The sequence below is a fragment of the Hippoglossus hippoglossus genome, chromosome 21 (assembly GCF_009819705.1).
Source record: "Hippoglossus hippoglossus isolate fHipHip1 chromosome 21, fHipHip1.pri, whole genome shotgun sequence".
NCBI classification, from domain to species: Eukaryota; Metazoa; Chordata; class Actinopteri; order Pleuronectiformes; family Pleuronectidae; genus Hippoglossus; species Hippoglossus hippoglossus.
The window spans coordinates 12,632,299-12,652,197 of NC_047171.1; the positions used below are offsets into that span (position 1 = coordinate 12,632,299).

The 19,899-nt window shown below is 43.8% G+C and overlaps 1 protein-coding gene across 7 annotated transcripts in view; it reads right to left on the bottom strand.

Annotated features, from left to right (window-relative positions):
• The window catches only part of lrp2a (low density lipoprotein receptor-related protein 2a), a 49,034-nt gene that overhangs the window by 4,519 nt on the left and 24,616 nt on the right, over window positions 1-19,899 (bottom strand). For 4 of the 7 annotated variants that reach the window (XR_004612488.1, XM_034573895.1, XM_034573894.1 and 1 more), the window contains 37 exons: window positions 19,550-19,727; window positions 19,213-19,426; window positions 18,877-19,116; window positions 18,458-18,646; window positions 16,388-17,320; window positions 16,132-16,297; window positions 15,781-15,939; window positions 15,396-15,685; window positions 15,115-15,315; window positions 14,886-14,912; window positions 14,735-14,770; window positions 14,413-14,655; window positions 14,182-14,307; window positions 13,155-13,274; window positions 12,467-12,598; window positions 11,668-11,869; window positions 11,264-11,559; window positions 10,075-10,741; window positions 9,127-9,297; window positions 8,816-9,039; window positions 8,439-8,616; window positions 7,744-7,940; window positions 7,385-7,630; window positions 7,010-7,138; window positions 4,899-5,018; window positions 3,659-3,775; window positions 3,105-3,221; window positions 2,830-2,967; window positions 2,536-2,658; window positions 2,268-2,396; window positions 1,949-2,080; window positions 1,706-1,837; window positions 1,446-1,589; window positions 1,172-1,337; window positions 952-1,080; window positions 639-862; window positions 331-510 (listed from right to left, as the gene is read on the bottom strand). Coding sequence is in view for 6 of the 7 variants with exons in the window: in XM_034573895.1 (XP_034429786.1) it covers window positions 331-510; window positions 639-862; window positions 952-1,080; window positions 1,172-1,337; window positions 1,446-1,589; window positions 1,706-1,837; window positions 1,949-2,080; window positions 2,268-2,396; window positions 2,536-2,658; window positions 2,830-2,967; window positions 3,105-3,221; window positions 3,659-3,775; window positions 4,899-5,018; window positions 7,010-7,138; window positions 7,385-7,630; window positions 7,744-7,940; window positions 8,439-8,616; window positions 8,816-9,039; window positions 9,127-9,297; window positions 10,075-10,741; window positions 11,264-11,559; window positions 11,668-11,869; window positions 12,467-12,598; window positions 13,155-13,274; window positions 14,182-14,307; window positions 14,413-14,655; window positions 14,735-14,770; window positions 14,886-14,912; window positions 15,115-15,315; window positions 15,396-15,685; window positions 15,781-15,939; window positions 16,132-16,297; window positions 16,388-17,320; window positions 18,458-18,646; window positions 18,877-19,116; window positions 19,213-19,426; window positions 19,550-19,727 (7,415 nt within the window). In the remaining variant the exon portion in view is untranslated. The remainder of the gene's footprint in view (window positions 1-330; window positions 511-638; window positions 863-951; window positions 1,081-1,171; window positions 1,338-1,445; window positions 1,590-1,705; window positions 1,838-1,948; window positions 2,081-2,267; window positions 2,397-2,535; window positions 2,659-2,829; window positions 2,968-3,104; window positions 3,222-3,658; window positions 3,776-4,898; window positions 5,019-7,009; window positions 7,139-7,384; window positions 7,631-7,743; window positions 7,941-8,438; window positions 8,617-8,815; window positions 9,040-9,126; window positions 9,298-10,074; window positions 10,742-11,263; window positions 11,560-11,667; window positions 11,870-12,466; window positions 12,599-13,154; window positions 13,275-14,181; window positions 14,308-14,412; window positions 14,656-14,734; window positions 14,771-14,885; window positions 14,913-15,114; window positions 15,316-15,395; window positions 15,686-15,780; window positions 15,940-16,131; window positions 16,298-16,387; window positions 17,321-18,457; window positions 18,647-18,876; window positions 19,117-19,212; window positions 19,427-19,549; window positions 19,728-19,899) is intronic. The other 3 variants (XM_034573898.1, XM_034573897.1, XM_034573896.1) reach the window with 2 other exon arrangements.

The following is a 19,899-nucleotide window of genomic DNA, read 5'->3' on the forward strand; positions in this document are numbered from 1 at the left end:
TTATTGTAGAATTTCAGTGTGTGTGTGATCAAGGATGCATCAACAAATAAAATCTGATTTTGCTTGTAAGGGTTGAATTAAAAAACCCAAGCGAGTACTTTTCTAAACATATAAAAGCTGATCACTATCCTCTTCTTTTTCTGTAGTATTTGGTTTATGATAATTTTTTTTTTTTATGGTAAGTTGTGAAAATACAATATAAATGAAACAACCCCAATACAATTTTCATGTGAAGACAGATGTCACATACTGACTGAAATATTCTCTGTGTACTGTAGTGAATCTTCATTCATTTTCTACACAATCGCTTGAGTCGCTCTGTGTTCTGACCTGAGCGGTCGTGTCGGTGCTCCTGGTAAATTCGGACTTGGGTCAGCCACGGGTTGATGGTTATAACTTTGACTTTATTTCCTTTCCCAAACTTGTTTGTCTTCCACACTTCCCCTTTCTCCTTTGTCGTCCAGTACACGTGACCTTCAAAGACGTCCAGACTGTAGGGATGTCCAATATCTAGAGCAGAGAAAACACAAGACTTTAATGCACATCACACTCACAGTCTTATCTCACCTAACCTATGATTTGAATGAAAACACTGGATGCATCAGTGCCCACGCTGCCCTGTATCTCAGTGTTCTGACCTCCCGATATGACGATCTTTCTGTCTGTGCCATCAGGATTCATGGACTCGATGATGTTCTCTTTGGAGTCGCACCAGTAAATCCTGTTTCCATTCAGATAGTCCAGAGTCAGCCCAGTAGGCCAGCCCAGGTCCTCCTCCTTCACCAGCACAACTCTGTTCTGACCGTCCATCCACGCTGATTCTATTCTGGGTTTCCTGCCCCAGTCTGTCCAGTACATCATTCTGGCACACACAAAACACACCATTTCTTTCAAGACGTAAAATAAGATGCAACAACATGTTTTTAATACTAAAACTCAACGGCCTCTTACCCCAGTGATGGATTGACAACAATAGCAGCAGGCTGGTCGAGGTCAGTGTGGATCAACCACTTCCTGTACCGCCCGTCCAGTTTGGCCACTTCAATCCGATTGGTACCAGAATCTGTCCAGTAAATGTGCCTGTAAATGGTCAAAAAGGAACAAAGTGAGCAGCTTGAATGCAACTTACAGTGGCCTTTATACAAGTGAATTCTCAACACTGGTAAATTACCCTCCAACCCAGTCCACAGCAATGCCGTCAGGATTAGCGACGTATCTCAGGTTCAGATCCAGCTCTTTCACCGGGTTGTTGCCGTGATCGTTGAACGTGGTCATGTAGGCACGTTTGATGGAGCCGAACTGAGAGCCTCGACCCAGGACTGTCCAGTACACAATACCTGCAGCACATCCGGGGGATACAGGTTATCCAAACTCTGAGATATTGCTGTTTTTATATACACTCTGAACGCAGACGATTAAATGGTCTACAGCAGCATCTTTCTTACTGAGGCTTTGTCCCTCGGGGTCCCACAGATAATCCAGGGCCTGGATGTGCTCAGCATTGTCCACATAGTCTGAATACTCCTCAGACGTCAGGTTGAAACGACGGATGCGAACGTTGTCTGGCAGGAGCAGCACCGGTGGGTTTCCTGAGTAGAAGTTGAGGTGTGATGAGAGCTATTAGCAATTACAATCCAGACTTTGGCTTTAATGAGAAATAAAGGAGAATATGTGCACCTTCTTAGCATGAAAGCTAAGCTCTTACCCTGGGCAGCACACTCTGTCCCGTGCGGCTCCCCAAACGATTGAAAGCCTTCAGCACAAAAGCACTCGTAACTGCCCTTTGTGTTCTGACACTCCTGAGGGCACGTCCCGTACACTTCACACTCGTTCACGTCTTTTGGCAAAAGCAGAGGAAATTAAAAAAGAGAAAAAAGAAATGAAGATGTAATCTGTCAGTGTGTAAATGGATTGAGTGCATGACCGACAAACTGATGGTGCAGTTTACCTTCACACGTGTGCTTCTCTGTCTCTCTGGGCTTGTAGCCGGACCTGCAGGAGCAGAGGATGCCTCCGTCCGTCAGGTCAGTGCAGTTGTGTTCGCAGATGTTGTCACTGCACATGTGCCCACTGCCTTGGTCTGACAACAGCAGATTAAAGAAAAAGACACACTGTAAATTAAACTTCATGTGCCTGTTTAGTAATTAAACCATGCAATCGTGTAGAAAACTTGATCTTTCCAGAGATAAATTGATTTTATAAGCTATAATAAGTATAAATATTGGATTCTGTTAGCAATATGGCATTTTTTTTACAGTGTAACTTACGACAGCCAAGCTCATCTGACTGGTCTCCACAGTCGTCATAATCATCGCAGGCGTACTGCAGAGGGATGCATTGTGCATTACTGCATTTGTACTCATCTTCTGTACAGGGGCCATGAGTGGGGCTTTGGCCTGGATGGAGAGGAACACATCAGCTCAAGAGCAGCCATTGATGCATTGAATCAGGTTTTAAAAAATAGAGTTCGAATTCCTTAGTTTGAGTAGATATATGCTAAACTAAGTGCAGTGTTACAACGAGCATCACACGTACAGTTTTCCTGTTTCTCATCGGAGCCGTCGCCACAGTCGTCAACCGAGTTACACAGCTCGTGGCTGTAGATGCAGCGGTTGTTTTCACAGCGGAAACGGAACGGAGTCTCACACTGGATGTCCACTGCGGACGAACAGAAACAGCAGGTCTGATAACAGCGACTTCAATAGATCAATAAATAGTGATTATTTGTCCAAATGTTGCTTCATGTGATTCTGGGTTTGTCTGCTTCACACAATGTGACATGCTGTGGTTTCATGCATGCTGCACTTGAGAGTGTTTGTGTTGACTTACAGCAGAGGTGTAGCTCCTCATCTGAATTGTCTCCACAGTCGTTGTCTCCATCACATTTCCACTGAGGCTGGACACACACGTGGTTCTTGCACTCAAACAAGAATAGGGGACAGTATGTGCCATTGGGAAAGCGTGTCGCTGAAAGTAAGAGCCATTCGGTCAAATTCAATTTGTGACTTATTGACATGAAAATCAACACAGCCATTCAGTCAAATGCTGTACGTGAGGATTATTAAAAATACACGTATGAAAACCATTAGATGCGGGACACTCACGACATGACGTCTCATCAGTATAGTCCAGACAGTCTGCGTTTCCATCACATTTAAAACGCTCAGCGATACAGTGTCCGCTGCCACACTGGAAGTAGCCGGGATGACACGTCCGCAGCTCTGCAACGAAAAGACGAACCAGCATGAAAACAAAACATTACTTCAGATAAAAGTAAACTCACACAAGAGGGAAGCACTAGATTTGTCTTTGTAATTACAATAAAGATACATTTTACAAGTTGAACTCTAAGACTTTTTTAAACATCTCACTGCATTCCCAGAATTGTGTCTTTATTTTCTACATGGGAAATACTCTATTTCCTGTATATCATCTAAAAATAACACTTCTGCCCTGCACTCCACCAGCGCTGTATGGAAGAAATCCTTCCAGCTGAACAGGCGTGAATAAACTATTTGAATAAACGACTCTCTGGTGGTCCCGTCTGTCTGCGCTAGCCTTCAAATCTTGAAGTTTTATTGCTTCTTTGTTTAGTGCCGCACTCTGTTACTGACAAACAGCCAGGCCCCCCAAACCAAAACAAAGACCCTCCACTTACCACAGTCCCTTTCATCCGAGTTGTCCTCACAGTCGTTGTCATGGTCACAGACCCAACGGTCGGGAATGCAGCGCAGATTATCGCAACGAAACTCACTCTCTGTGCACACGCGTGGAGCTAAGGGGGAAAACATGAAAACAGAAATCTCAGTGTAGAACCGAGCAAAATGTAGAACTTCATCATATTGATGTAAGTACGCATATTAAAACAAACTAGAATGTCACTCAGTAGAGTTCATACCTTCGCCAAGGCCCAACAGTGCCCGAACAAAACCACGTTTAAATCAATAGATCTGGATTTTTATTTGGATCTGCACTAATTTGCACACAATCATAAATATCAGTCTCCTAAAAAAGTCAGATTTTTGTCATCAAGAAAGTGAAAATAAAATTCCTGGTTCTGCCCCCTGACATGGATGAGCACCAAAATGCAATGGATTCTTCCTTGAGTCATACCCCACCCTGCCCAAAAATTTCATGGAAATCAGTTGAGTTGTTTTTTGCGTAATCCTGCTCACTAACAAACAAACGAACAAACGCAGAGGAAAACATAACCTCCATGGAGGAGGTAACTAATCAAGCAAACGTGTAAAGCTTGAAGTCACTTTCGTTAGACTAACGTTTCATCATATTGCTCAAACCTCTAAAAATACATGAAGACCTGTTTTATTTTCTTCCATAATTTGACATAACACACCCACACTAATCCAAAAGCAGCGTGTGCAGCCGTTACTCTGCAGTGAGCTCATGAGTTCACAAGAGATAAACTCTCATGGTATCACCAGCGCAGCAACAAGGGGAGCGGCTCCTCTGTGATTTCACCCTCGTCACGGCTTCGCCTACGTTACTCTTATTAACTGGCATGCAAGCCGACATGTTTAAATTCTCCAGGGCAAAGGGTGACACACTCCCTCACCCTCTGCCTGACACACTGGAGACAGCCTGTTTCTCTAGCAGCTGATAAGACCTCCTCTCTCAGCACTCTGCTGTCGGCAGAAGTGTCGAGCCTCTTACAAAACTGTATCCGATGAAATGATAGCATGACTATTCTTTTTCATCGACACCCCCTTTTCATTTGGACCTTTTATTGAAACTGAGCAGAAATCCCATAATAAACCTTACAATGTACAATCTACCAAACTATGTACACTGATTTTCACTGCTCACACTCTTGTAAGTGCCGAACCCTTCAAACGTGACTGAATGCTACAACTTTGCCAGTGATGATAAACAGCACTCACTGCAGCTGCGTTCATCTGAATTGTCCCCGCAGTCGTCATCCCCATCACACGACCATCTCACTGGGATGCAGCGGTTGTTGTCACAGCGGAAGTCTCCGTTAGGATCACAGGTCAGTTCATCTGGGAAAGGACAAGGCACAAGAATGAAGATGCTCTCCTACAACATACTGCACATTGAAATAAAGAAACTTGACCGAGAGAACGTGGAGAACAGTGCTTTATAACTTCTAACTTTATGTGGTACGACTGAGCATGTGACCTTGGCTTTCTTTTTCTTTAGGCACATGAGACATGAAACTTATCAACACTAATACTGTACTGTAAGTTTGGTAGGACCACAACGACACAGTTTACTTAGTTTACAATGATCCTACAAGACAAAATGTATTGAAACTTCTAAGAAAAGGCCTATGTTGACAAGCTTGTGCTAATTAGACACTAATTAATTAATTTGATAAATAAAAAGAATGGCCTAACAGTCTCCATATGAAACCACATTTAAATTCATTAGATCTAGTTTGGGATTTGCACCAAAGTGCACACACTCATAACATATTAGTTCCGTAAACATGTCAGATTGTTTTCACTAAGATCCATTACTATATCTCTGAGGAAATCAAGGACAATTTTTAAAAATGCTTTATCTAGCAATGTTAAAGAAAGTGAAAAACAAAATCCTTGATCCGCCCCCTGATCTAGATCTGCAATGGAATTTAACAGGTTCTTCCCTGACCAATACCACATCCCCAAATGTTGTGGTTATCTTACCAGTAGTTTATTGGTGCAGGTACAAAAATGAATGGGAGAAGATATAATCCACCTCAGATTAGAGTTTGAATCTTTATGTAGAGAATTTAATATTTTCAGTATTTTCTTGAAATGATTATTACAGTCACAATGTTCAGTTGATGTTGTGATGTTTGGAAGCTGTTGTTGTTCGTGGTGCTGCTGAACTTTATTGGGTGAGAGGTGTTTCTAATATCTAAACTACCTTCATCGCTTATAAATGATATAAACTAAATGTAATAAATGCCTCTTAGTGTAACACAGGACATTTAAACAGCATTCAAATTATCATAAATAATGTTTACAACTAAACTAAAATTTTGTTTTACTTAAACTATTCACTACATCATTAATTTATATATAGTATAATCACTATTTTCTATTATGTCTGAGATGAGAAAAAGCGAGAAGCTGCAGCAGATAAATGTATCAATTAGAGCAATCACTTCACATTACGACAGGACATTTTTAGACCTTTATGTAATAATGAAAATGTCAGTTTGAAATGAAAGGCATCTCGTTTTTTTAATTAAAGCCCAATAGTGATGAAGGGAGGAGAGCAGCATGCCTGAGGCAGATGGGTGACCTCTCTCCATGCCAGTACGTGTCTGTGGAGGATAAGACTACAGGAGATGAGAAGCACAGAAGGGAGAGGAGTGGAGGAGAGCTGCTCTGAGCTGTCTCTACCACACAGTGCTGGGGGTCAAAGATAGCGCAAAGTTAGCTAGTCCTGCCCTGCTTGCCCTCCACCTGGCCCATCTGCTACATTCTTACAGGAAGATTAGCGCGGATCTCCCCTCCTGCGCGGGCATGGCACTAATGGAGTGAGAGCCCCTGATAAGAGACGGGAGGGCCGCGGTGAGTGTGTTTGGATTGCAGCAAATTACAAAGAGGCTTGTGTGAACCCTGCCCCCACGCAAGGACAGAGCAACAACACACACGTACGCGCATGTACGTGGATCCCTTCCACCGGACAGCTCATAAATCTGTGGTGCTCTCGGGGAGTGGCAAATTGTGGGGGAGGATGAGTGGTGAGACCCTCTCCATCAGCATCTCCCACTACCACACTGTGTAATGTTCCACAGGAGGCTGAGGAGTTGGCTAATTTCCCCTTCACTCACTGCTTGAAATCATACTCCTGTTTCCAAGGTGTCATTTTTTTGAATCCTCTCCAAAATCACCTTACCATCGTAAAAACACCAAATGTGACTGCATCCACTTTAACATAAGCTCCAATAGCGCCATAATGATAAAAAACATGAAATAAGAAGTCTTCGAATCAGTTCCACAATGCGAGCAGGAGTTCAGTTCGGTCACGGACTCACCACAGCCCTGCTCATCGCTGTTGTCTCTGCAGTCGTTGTGGCCGTTGCAAACGGACCACAGGGGCACACAGCGGTAGTTGGCCTTGCAGTCAAACTCTGTGTGGTTGTCACATCGATACGTCGGACCCACTGTGGAGAAAACACCAAGATTGTCATGAAGACGATTAATGAAGGTATAGAATATCAAAATCCATTGAGTTTCATACTTTCATATATAGGTAAATGTCTGTAGCTGCAGCTGATTCAAGGTGCTTCCTTATCTGGATTAAAGGTATGACTCTAAAGTGACTTCATTAAGATATCAGGACACACATCACATCGAAATGTTGGTCCTTTTAAGATTACAGTTAGAGAGAGAACGTGTATATTACTTACTGCACTCCTCTAATGGTTCGTCAGAGTTGTCACCACAGTCGTCATCGACATCACATTTCCAGTTCTGGGGGATACAGCGTCCGTTACGGCACTTGAACTGTCCGGGGCGACAGGTCCTGGCGGAGCAGTGGGCAGGGTTCTCGTCCGATTGATCACCACAGTCGTCCTCGCCATCACACTGCCACGACTCGGGGACACACCGCTTATTTGCACATTGCCACTGGTGGGATTCACACTGGTGTGTAGCTAGAGGGAAGACATATTCACACAGAAACGGGGGGGGGGAAATTACACAACTGCAAGTAAAACAGTAAACGCAAACATGCAATAACACTAATATTTACAAGAACACAACCTACCACACAGGATAGGGTCTTCGTCTGAGCCATCGTGACAGTCCTGGTTGCTGTTGCAGAGGAAGTGAGGACTCGTGCAGTTTCCGTCGTTACACTGAAACTGTCCGAGCCTGCAGTGGCGAGGTGGGCAGGTAGCGGGCTCATCGGAGCCGTCTCTGCAGTCGTTCTGACCGTCACACTTCCACCAGATAGGAATACAACTGTTGGTGCAGAGGTCAGGATAAAAAAGAGAGATTTAGATTATGTTAAAAATGTGTTGAATTATATAGAGCAGAGCATGTTACATGAATTTATAGTATAAAACAATCTCAAAACATTTTTTATAGTGGATCATGTTCATATTTTGTGCCACCAAAGGATGATTTTTGTGAAATATCTGATGGACGTTACAGCACAAACAGCAGGTGGCGCAGTTTTTCCAATGCAAAGAGAGAAAACATGGACATTATCAAGTGAACAGCTTATGTTAGCGGAATTATCTTTTTGTTCTCAGTAAATGAAAAGATCAAGAAGTGTTGACAGCAGAGATATGAGAAATGTGTGCTTACTTTGGAATGATGATACAAACAAAACCACCATCAATGAGACATCAGCCATCACTCTTCACAACAGTAGTCAAATTTTCTTTGTTCTAGGTTTTCTATGTTTCTAAAACACTACATATCACATGATTAAGTTAAGGAGAAATCTTAACAAACCGTTCGTTGTTAGCACATCTGTACTGGGTGCTGGTGCACATGGGAAGGCATCGGGTCAGGCCGCCAATCTGGACGGTCATGAAATGATCGGGGCATTCGCAAGCGTGTTCTCCCCCTCCGTGGCGGATCAGGCACAGGTGAGAGCAGCCGCCATTGTTCACCGCACAGGGGTTGTTTACTGTCAGGGGGAGAGAAATCTCAGTTCAGCACCACTGGGAAAATACAGGGCAGGTATTGTTCAGATCGTTAGTAAATACCTGTGCTTAAATCAACCAAAGGTGTAGATAACTAAAGGATATGTCAAGATAATAAACAGCTTTAACTACCTACGACATAAGAGTCTTTTGGAAATTAATATTCTGGGATTTTGAACTCACCGATTGGCTGTCTGTAAGGATGGTATACGTGAATGTCAAACGGCCTGTGTGTAGTGTTAACCAGGGCCTCACGACCCGAGCCGTCGTATTTGTTGCCTTTCTCCACCGTGCGCAAGTTCCAGTCCGTCCAGTAGACATAGTCCTCGAACACAGTCAGGGCGAACGGATGAGGCAAATCTCCATCGTACACTGTGTGTCTGTGTTTACCGTCCAAGTCTGAGAACCTGAGGGGGACAAAAAGGTCAAGGGTCACAGGTCTTGCTGCGCTGCAGGATGAAAGAGGGGGACCACTTCCTGACAAACGCACTTACTCGATGTAATTGAGATGAGCGTCAGACCAGTAGAGCTTGTCGTTGGTGTAGTCGATCGTGATGCCGTTGGGCCACTCGATCTTGGTGGTAATGATGGCTGCTTTGTTGAGTCCATCCATTCCAACACGGCCTATAAACGCTGTTTCTCCCCAGTCTGTCCAGTACACGTATCTAACAGCAACCCAAGAAAATCACTTAAGATCATATCTCTGCATACAACATATGTGAATATAGAATCTTTCCTTATAACTAAATATTGCAAATGAAAACATCATAATAGGAATAACACTTTAGTTCACAGCTACTTTGTAATCTGTAAATAATTATTGGTAAAGTACTGTCAGTACATTTTTCAGTTGGTACATTCCAAGATAATTATTTTCTGGCAAATTACTGGCGTGACCTAAAAATACTTGGTCCTACTCAGTCCACATCAGGTCAGCAAGACAAGGAAAAATGCGGAAAGGACAAAAAAAGAATTCCAACAAATATGAGGAATGTCATTCCAATAATAGATGATTGAATAATATGGGACTTGGATTTAAATGGGGCAGTTTTGTTTTTCAAGGAAATACCTCAGGAAATTAAATGCTGCTCGGAAACTTACAACATCTTAACTAAAATAAGAGTCTTTGAACAGTCCTTTAGTAAATTAGCAACAAATAATATGTAACAAAATTGCATCCAATAAACTTTTGTGGTGATCATCAAAAATCAAGACCTTAAAATAAAGTGTTACAAATACACATTATGTCATAAAAGTCAGAATAAGGTCAAATTCTGGAGAAAAAAATGTACCTGTGATATTATCTCTGTGATTTATTGCTCTAAATGTCTACCAATATATGTTCGTATTAATATATTGTGATAAGAGCATGTTGGCAAGTACAGCAGCCAAACCAAGCCAGTATATTATTCACTCAGCTATGAGATTTGATTCCTACTCACCCATATTTTGGATGCAACACAATGGCTCTGGGGTTCTCAAAGCAGTAGGTATTATTGGCATCAACACAGTGTTCAGCCAGTTTCTTCACAAATCGCCCGTCCAGTTCTGACACTTTGAGACAATCCAAGAAGCTGTCCACCCAGTAGAGTTTCCTTGCCACCCAGTCGACCGCCAGGCCCTCCCCATGTAGAACACCATTGACCACCACCTCTCTGTTGCTGCCGTTGAAGGACATCCTCTCTATGACTCGGCGGCTCACGTCAATCCAATAGAGGCGCTTGTCCACGCGATCAAAGTCCAACGCCACCACACTGGTCAGGCCCTGCAGGATCAGAGAGTAGGACTGCCCGTCTGTAGACAGGTTCCTCAGGTAATACCGGTTGCTGAAGATGAGGTAAGGGGAGATCTTGCTGTTCTGGCGGCAGGTGTGGCCGTCGGGCTCTCTCAGGAATCCTGGGGCGCACTTACACAGGTATGAACCGACGGTGTTCTCGCAGACCTGGCTGCACACACTCGGTGTCTCTTCGCACTCGTTCACATCGTCACACGTTTTGCCGTCGGACATGAGGTGGTAGCCCGGACGACAGGTGCAGATGAAGCTGGTGGGCGTGTCGGTGCAATTGTGGTCGCAGTGATGGATGGATGGGTCTGTGCATTCATTGATACCTTCAGTGAGAGAAGAGCCACACAGTCACTCAAAGTATTTAGCAAAGACGAAACATTTTCAGCCCAATATTCAAGAAGATAAATAAGTAATATGTAAAGTCGTATTATTTGTCTTCTTTTATTCATTTAACAATATCTTCTTCTTTTTTTTATTTCCTTTGATAATATTTTTTAATTTCAATCTATAAAATGACTCATTATTCTTACTTTAACTTTACATATTAGATCTACAGTCATAATCAAAATCATAGTATATAATTGATTCTGTTTCCAGATCTGTGTAGTAAAAATGTGATTTGTTGTATGTACAGTACAGAGGACTTAAAAACTACTAACCAGTTATCATTCATATTTCACTAAGTACAATTCTCAAATTTGTTTTTTTCCCAAATTTTCCATTAATTATATTTGGATTTGTGGTCTTGTCCTTTCTCATACCACTTCCAGCACTTCTTTGACATTTCCCCTAGAGGGAGCATGCACCAGCTGAACAAAACCCAACTGAAAAGTATATTTACTCACCGCATCCCTTCTCGTCACTGTTGTCAGAGCAGTCGTCATTCCTGTCGCACATCTGGCTCAGGGGGATGCAGTGGCCATTATCACATCTGAACTCTGCAGGAGGACAGGTCGGTGCCGGTGTGTGGCACATGTGCTCCAGCTCGTCAGACTCGTCGCCGCAGTCGTTGTCCCCGTCGCAGACGAAGTCGTGGGACACGCAGCGGCCGTTGTAGCAGGTGAACTGGTGCTGTTGGCAGGGCTGGTAGGTGCAGCTCTGCTCATCGCTGCTGTCTCCACAGTCATTTCGCCGATCACACCTGAGTTGAAAAATAAAACAGGACAGACAAAGATATGTCTTTAAGTTTTCAGAAACAAATTTGACAGATTTCATTTATGTTATTCTGTAATCTATGTTTTTGTCTAACCTGTAGGAGCTCCGTATGCAGAGGCCATTGTTACAGGTGAACTCATTGATGCCACAGGATCTGCGTGAGCAGTTTTGATGCTCATCTAATGCATCCGCACAGTCTGCGTCTCCGTCACACAACCAGTCACGTGGGATGCATTTCCGCTGAGGAGGTTGGTTGTTCACACAGGTGAACTCTGAACTTGAACATGTGCGATTTGCTGAAAAAAAGAATAAACAAACAAAATCAGGAACGGGAATAAAGGATAACAATGACCAAATGTCAACTTGCATTTTTGGAGAGCCAAACATTCCAATCTGTATTTTATAAAACCCAGCCATGACCTCAACTTTTTTTATCCACCTAGAGCGATTGATTCACATTGTTTGAAGAAAGTTTCCTACAGGGGCTCAGGCCATGCTGAACACTTTAGCTTCAGGCATCTTATTGTTAGAGCACACACTGGTGAGACATAAGAGTCCTGATCCTCCCTGAGCCAGGAAGCCAGAGAAAGGAACAAAAGTAATGAGTGAGGCAGGAGAGATCAGGAATGTCAGCTTCTTCGGCTGGAGACCTTCTACAGGAAACTAAAGATGCTGGACACTGACTGCCAGCGTTTCCCCCATAACACTTCCCCAGTGGTGGGCATCCTAATCCACCCATCCAGTCCTGAGTAACGACAGGATGAAGGAGGCAGGAGGGGGCAAAGTGGAGAAGTGGTAGGAATAGAGGGGAGGAGATGAAGAACTGGGAAGATGCAGAAAGTCGTTTAAAAAAAACAAAACGAGAGAGGAAAAGGTAATGAAAGGATGCATACCACAATTATGTCTCTCGTCTTCATCGCTCATGTCACCACAGTCATTGTCCCCGTCACAGATCCAGGATGTGGCGATACACCTGCCATCATCGCAGCGGAACTGGTCTGCGTTGCAGGTTCTGACCAATGTGACTGCAGAGACAAATCATATGACATTAAACTGTGCATAGTGCAGCAAAACAAATACAGCGCTGTGACTCTATGATGTATGTTAACTGATTTATATCCAATATAAATGTTTATCCTTTGCTGTTACTTTTTGTAGTTACTAATTACCTTGGGTACTTCCCCCCCCCCACAACACTGCCTTTCAAAATAGTCATTGCAGCTCCACATTCCCATGCATGGTGAGCTATCTAAACAAAAGCCAAAGTGAGGCTCTGTAACCCCTGGTGGACAAAGGGAGGGGGAGGTGGTGTTTGTCAGAGGACACTGAGGGGCGTCACCACAGAGGAATGCCGCACACAATAGGAGGCCTGGCTGACCACATCGTCAACAAAGAAATACACCAGCGACTCGCACTCTCCGCCACATCACTCACAGCACTCTCTCACACCAGCACACAGACGAAGATTGGCGGACAGACACCATCACACAATGACCAAGCAGCTGATAGTGGGGCAGGGGCAGACACACAAAAGCACACAGGCCCCATTTTTGAGGGTGAGATGAGTCGTGTGACACTCACTGCAGGAGAGGGGCTCATCAGAGCCGTCAGAACAGTCCGCCCCTCCATCACAGTGCCAGTGGGCGGGGATGCAGCGGCCGCTGGAGCAACGGAACTCACTCTGGGAACATGTGGATGTGGCTGCATAGAGAATAAAAAGGCATTAAGTCACTTAAAGGACAAAGACCTGATCTGTTCTTCGTTCTTTTATATCCTGTTTTACACAGATTGAGTGGATCTGGAAATTTGCAACCTATAGTAGTCTAATTTATAGTTACAGACCACTGTGGATTAAATCCACACACAGTTTTATTTATTTTTTTACCTTAATGATTTTCTGTAAAATCCTTTTGTAGAGGCGCTCTTCTAATTGTAAAGGGTTGTATGATCAATCCTATTTCCGTGAACCTACAGGACTTTGTATAAAATGACTTTGTGCACTATTGATTGTTTTCTGCCATCTTCTTTGAGTGTCTAAAATATTAATGTGAAATCAATGCACTGCATGTTATCTTCACATTTTTTCTACAATTTAACATGAAGTCATTACTTACCTACTTAGCTAGGAAGTTATGTTTTCGCCTGCGTTTGTTTGGGTGTTGGCAGGATTACGCAAAAACTGCTACTACCAATATCAATGACATTTTGGGGAGGGGTCGGGCATGACCCAGAGAAGAACTCATTTAAGTTTGGTCTGGATCCAGATCAGGAGGATCAGGAATTTGACTTCACTTCATTTAACATTGCGAGATAAAGTGTTTATGCATATTGATAAAAACAAACAAACATGGCTTTTATGAATGTGTGCAAAAAAATCCAGATCTAGTGAAATTTTAAGGTTTCATAAGGAGAATGATGGACCTTGGTGGAGTTTTCACTCTACTGAATGGCAGTCTAATTACACCTATGCTTTTTTATTTGAAAATATTTATGCTGTGAAAAAAAACGTTTTCAGGCTATAATTAAATTAAAAGAACAAATGGAAAAATCGACAACAGAAACAGAAAAAAAAAGTTGTTCTTCTCCTATGAGCTGTAACTGAACTCACCACAGTGTGTAGGGCTCTCGTCACTCATATCCCCACAGTCGTTGTCTCCGTCACACAGGTATGATCGTGGGATGCAGATGTTGGTAAACTGACATTTTGTGTGTTCTGGTTGGCAGGTTCTCTCCGCTAAGATAATCATATATTAGCACAAATTTACTATAAGCAATGACTCCTTCAATTTCACAGAAATGTACCTCTGTTTAATTTATGTGATAAAATCAAGATACTCACGGCAGTTTTGTTCATCAGAGGTGCCGTTGTCGTAGCAGTTGTTGATGCCGTTGCAGACATAGTCCTTTGCGATGCAGCGGCCATTGTTGCAGGCGAACTCTGTGTTGGGGTCACAAGGTCGGAACAGACAGCCCACTTCGTCGCTGTTGTCTCCGCAGTCGTCATAGTGGTCACAGCGGTAGTGGTAGGGCACGCAGCGCCCATTACCACAGGTAAACACAGTGGGCTCACATGTGTGGAAGGCTGCCAATCAGAATCAAGGACAGGTCAGAGCTCGAGGTCGGGGTAAGAGGGGGGATACACACACACGCGCGCATTTTACCTGACAACGCAATAAAGGACGACAGCAACTGTGGGACTGCATGCAAAGATATAAGCAGATTGATTCAGGTGTTAGTGTTGATTTGTGTTATCATTTAGGGAGAGGGAGCATGTGAAAGGAAATTTGATCATCAAAGTGAAAGCATACACACCAACATAGTTGAACTGAGGTTTTGGTCCTAAGCAAATTTGTTAAGAGAAAAAGAAGTGTTAGTGAAGATTTAATAGAAAAGAGAGTAAAGAAGTAAAGAGAAGAGAACCAAATCCTCTATGAGAACTATTACAAAGAATCAGCTGTGAAATTTGAGATTCAATTAATAGTGCGGAAGAAACCCAAGCAACACAGTGACTTCAAACTCCTTGTCTTAAAGAACACCTTACCACAGACCCTCTCTAACTCATCGCTGCCATCTCCACAGTCATTGTCATTGTCACATTTCCACTGGGCATGAATACAGCGGCCATTCATGCAGGTAAACTGTCCCGGCTGGCACCGAGTCCCGTTATCAGGGATACAGTACTTGTCGTCGGCCAGGTACCAGCGACCCTCAGATGGACACTGACACTCAGCTCCGTTAGGTCCTATGAAAGATTTCGATTTTCAATTAATGGGATAAAAAATGTGTCATCATGCTGAAGTGGTAATGATGAATTAATTGTACCTGATGTACAGATATGGCTGCAACCTCCGTTAAACTGCTGGCAGGGGCTGTCGCACTGCTGCTGCTTCCTGCTGGCTACAACGTGGATGTCCATTGGTCGAGATGGAAGGCTCTGAATCATGACCCGCTGATCAGAACCGTCGTGCTTGTTGGCCCGATAGATGCTACGTGTGTTCCAGTCAGTCCAGTAGATGAACTGGCCAAACATGGCCAGAGCAAAGGGGTAGATGGCGGTGCTGACGATGACCTCCCGATTGGACCCCGTGAGAGAGGATCGCTCAATCTTCTGTCTGGCAGAGGAAAATAATAACAGCGGTAGATTGAGGATAATGTGATAGAAAAATCTGTGTTCATATTTCAACAGTGGTCTTTTTTTTTCTCTTACAAGCTGGCATCTGCCCAATACAGCCTCTCTTCTTCATAGTCCAGCGTGAGTCCATTAGGCCACACAAGACTACTGTTCACAACCTCTGTTCTGAAGTTTCCACCTAAAGTGGCGCGCTCAATCTTTGCATGGGTTCCCCAGTCTGTCCAATACATGTATCTGTGGAACAAGGAAGCATTTTTGTATTTTTTTCTTTTTTGTGCCTTAGTTTCTCTTTTGTGTACATGCAACAAAGTAATGCACCAAATGGATCTGTACTGGGGATGGTGCACTTTATAGTTGCACTTCATGCCAGCCCAGAAGCATTTACTTCTAAATTCCAGATCAACCTAGCGCATGAGTGTGTCTTACCCCCTACAAGGATCCAACATGATGGCTCTTGGTCGAGGCACGTGGGCAATAACAGACCTCCGAGAGCCGTCCACAGACATGGAGCTGATGCTCTGGTTAACATAGTCACTGAAATAAATCCTTCTGTTTATCCAGTCAAAAGCAATGCCATCAGGAGCGCCAAGATCTGTCAAAACACACAGGGCGCAAAAATATTAACTCCCTACATCCATAATACCAAAGCTACCAAAAATAATAGGATGATTACAAAACCTACCTGATGCCACCACTACAGGGGCTGAGGTGGGAGAGGACAGGCTGATATAGCTGATCTTGCTTGCTCCTGCGCCTGAGCTCTGAGTGAAGTAGACCCTCCTGTCTGAGATGTCAAAATCCAGCGCCACGGAGGTGCGAGGAACGTTGACCACAGGGAAGGGCAACGAATGGTCTTCAGTGTCAAGGCGCAGGCTGCGCACAGTGCTCTCAGTTGTGTAGATGAGATAATCGTCCCTTGACACCACGCAGCTTTCGTTATCCGCTGCAAGATTCCCAAAAGCGCAGCCGCATTTTTTGTACTGGTTGTCCATGCTAGAATCTGGCAGGGCGAAGCAGAAGTGGGCACAGCCTCCATTGGCCTCAATGCAGGGGTTGTGGTTAAGCTCCTGAGCGGTGATTGGCTGAGTACGCTGGTCGAAGATGGCAACGTCTCTCAGCATGTTGACGTTGTCTCTAATCACAGCAGGCTGCTCTGTGCTACCGGGCTCTTTGCTCGCTTGAAACACCTTCTTCAGGTTTCTGTCCACCCAAATGATGCTCTCCTCAAACACTGTGATCCCATAAGGAGTCGGATAGCGGCTGCCATACCTCACGATCTCTGTCTCCCCGCCTTGAGGGTTGACTCGAGCAATCATATCCAGGGAGTCATCCACCCAGTAGACGTAGCCAGTTTGCCCATCCAGAGCAAGACCTCGTGGAGTGATGATGCCTGATGACACTAAAATTGTGCGATTGGTCCCGTCCAAGAGTGCTCGCTCAATTTTGGGGTTCTGGCCATAATCAGCCCAGAACAAGTATCTGTTTCTGGGATCCACAATGATGTGGCGTGGCATGTCCACCTGGGTCTTCAGAAGCACCCTGCGGAAAGTGGTGTTCAGGCGGAGCACCTCCACATACGTCTCGGTCAGGAAAGCGTTGGTGAAATACAAGTTCCCTGAGAACAGAATCCAGGAGGCTTGATGTTTAAAATAGCATCACATGTTTATACATCACAAGAGGTTGTAAACTATTTAGGTCAAAATTAGAGTAGACGTCTGACTATCTGATATTATGATGGTGATATCATTACATGATAGATTTTCTGTTACGTCTTTAGTCACAGTGATGCAATTACAAATTCTTCCGCCTGCAGATGTCTCTGTTTTTTCTCAGCTAGCTACTTAAACCTTCTCCCCTGTCACGAGTGTGGGACTGATCTCCCTGCACCATGAGTCAGACGCTGTGATAAAGCTTCTTAACTCTGACTGTGACCGGGCAGTCTTCTGGCTGTGACCTGTATCACAGCATGAGTTCATATTGATCCAACTCTCTTTTAGTTTTCTGATCAGATATAATAAAAATCTTGTATAGATTTAGTTGGGCAACATGTCAACTGTCTTGTAATGAACAAATTATGACTCAACACAAACAAGGCAGACCATTATAGCAGTTTAAAATAACATCTTCCAGTGCTGAAGTTAAAGGGGAGACTGGTATCTGTCTGCAACAACGTTTACAACAGGGTTTTTCAAAGTCTGAGGGCCTCTTGGCCTCCCCTCAGATGCCCCCTCAGCCCACCCTCAGTAGTAATTTCTGAAAGCCTATGGGATCATGATTAAGTTATTTGACCCCATAGGCCGACACAAAACAGTCTGTCCTAAGCATTTATTCGTTTTTGATTTAGGGAAAGTGAGAAAAACAGTAAATGTCCAACAAGCTACTTATTCTCTGAACTATCTCTATAACAAAACCCTTTGATAACTAGTGTAATAACTGATATCCTTTTCACTTCCATTCACTGAGCTCTTCCGCTCTACAATATGAACATAAGATGGTGGTGATCCTAATCTCCTGTGACTAAGATCCTCTTTGGCCTGCATCTAAACTGTTACCTCAGTGTTGTAGAAATACTTCACATGGATTAAAATATATGGCTTGCATAAAATTAGAGATGTAGCTTAAAGGGCACTGAATGAATAAATGTCTGAGATCCCAAACTGGCAGTGTTGTTTGCTGCAGTGACTTAATGACACATTTGTGGTTAAACAAAAAACAGAGTTGAGCACATTTGCAAGCTGACACAACAGCGTACCTGCAGCCCAGTCGACAGCAATGCCTCGTATGCCATTACGCCCAATTCCAGATGTCACTATGCTACGTAATCCTGAGCCATCTGGCTTGATCCGTCTGACCCCGTTCTGTATCGCCACAGTGCTGCTGAAGTCACACCAGTAGATGAAACCAGAAGCCATGTGTACGTCAACGTGTAAAGCATTACGGCCTGAAAGAGGATAACCAAGTCATTAGAGGCCATTAGCATTACTTCGAACACAACAACCACATCATGAACATTTCCTACTACATTTCATACAAATTTAAGTCCATCACCTAAATTTGTATGAAATGTAGTATGAAATGTTTTTATATAATGAAAATGTATGACATTTTTTAATATAATAATGAGATTTAACAATGTTATTTACATTGTTAAATCTGATGAGAACCACTGACCTCTCCCAGCCACGGGCACCATGGCCTCAGAGTGATCTTCCCCCTCCAGACTGAAGCCTTTGATTGCAGACAGAGTGGAGATGATGACATAGGACTGGTAGGGAGCGCAGGTCGTGTTGTCAGCACCGAGTTTGAAACCTGTGGCGCACGCACAAGTAAACAGACCCTGTGGCCGTGGCAAGCACAGTTGCTCACACACTCCCACGTTGTTGGTGCAGCCGTTGGATGAGCCTGCAGAAGCTGAGAGAAAACATTGTGAGAAACAGATGAAAAAGCAACGACGAGTGACAACTGTGAATTTGTCTCTCACTGATGATGTCTCATTGTGTTACTCACTCTCTCTGTAATGCACTTTCAGAACTCTGAGGCCAGAAACGTTGTCACGCAGCACAACCTTGTTGGCGCCGGTCGACTTGTCCACACGCTCTATGACCTCAAAGTCGCGGTCAGTGAAGTAGAGGTAGTTTTCATAGACCGCCACACCCCAGGGGTGAGACAGGCCGGCCACTATGGTGATACGGTTAGTCCCGTCTGGATCACCGCGCTCAATCTGTGGAGATTCAATGCCAGGCAGGAAGTCAAAAGCAGCATTTGTACTTTGTATCTAATCTCCAAACTTCAAGGTTAATATCATTTGACATCTGTGACAACTGAACAGAACATGAAGACCCACCAAGCCAGTGCTTGTAACAGCCCAGTACAGCTTGTTCTCTTGGATGTCAACAGTGAGGAACTCAACATGGTCTAAGTTGTTGGTGAACAGGGTGACTGGGTTTAGGCCATCCATGTCTGCAGATGCCACCTTGGCAGGAATTCCACTCTCTGTCCCATGATCCGTCCAGTACAGTTTGCTGAAAGTACAAAAGTAGATGAGTGTTCGTGTTTTAAGAATTTGCCACTTCGTCATTGATCTCCTGTTACACCTATTACATTTTAATATATGTCTTGTAATTGTTTAATTTATAGTCACATAAGTTGTTGTAAGTTGTCTCTGTTGGGTGAAAAATATTTTACTTCTAAAAT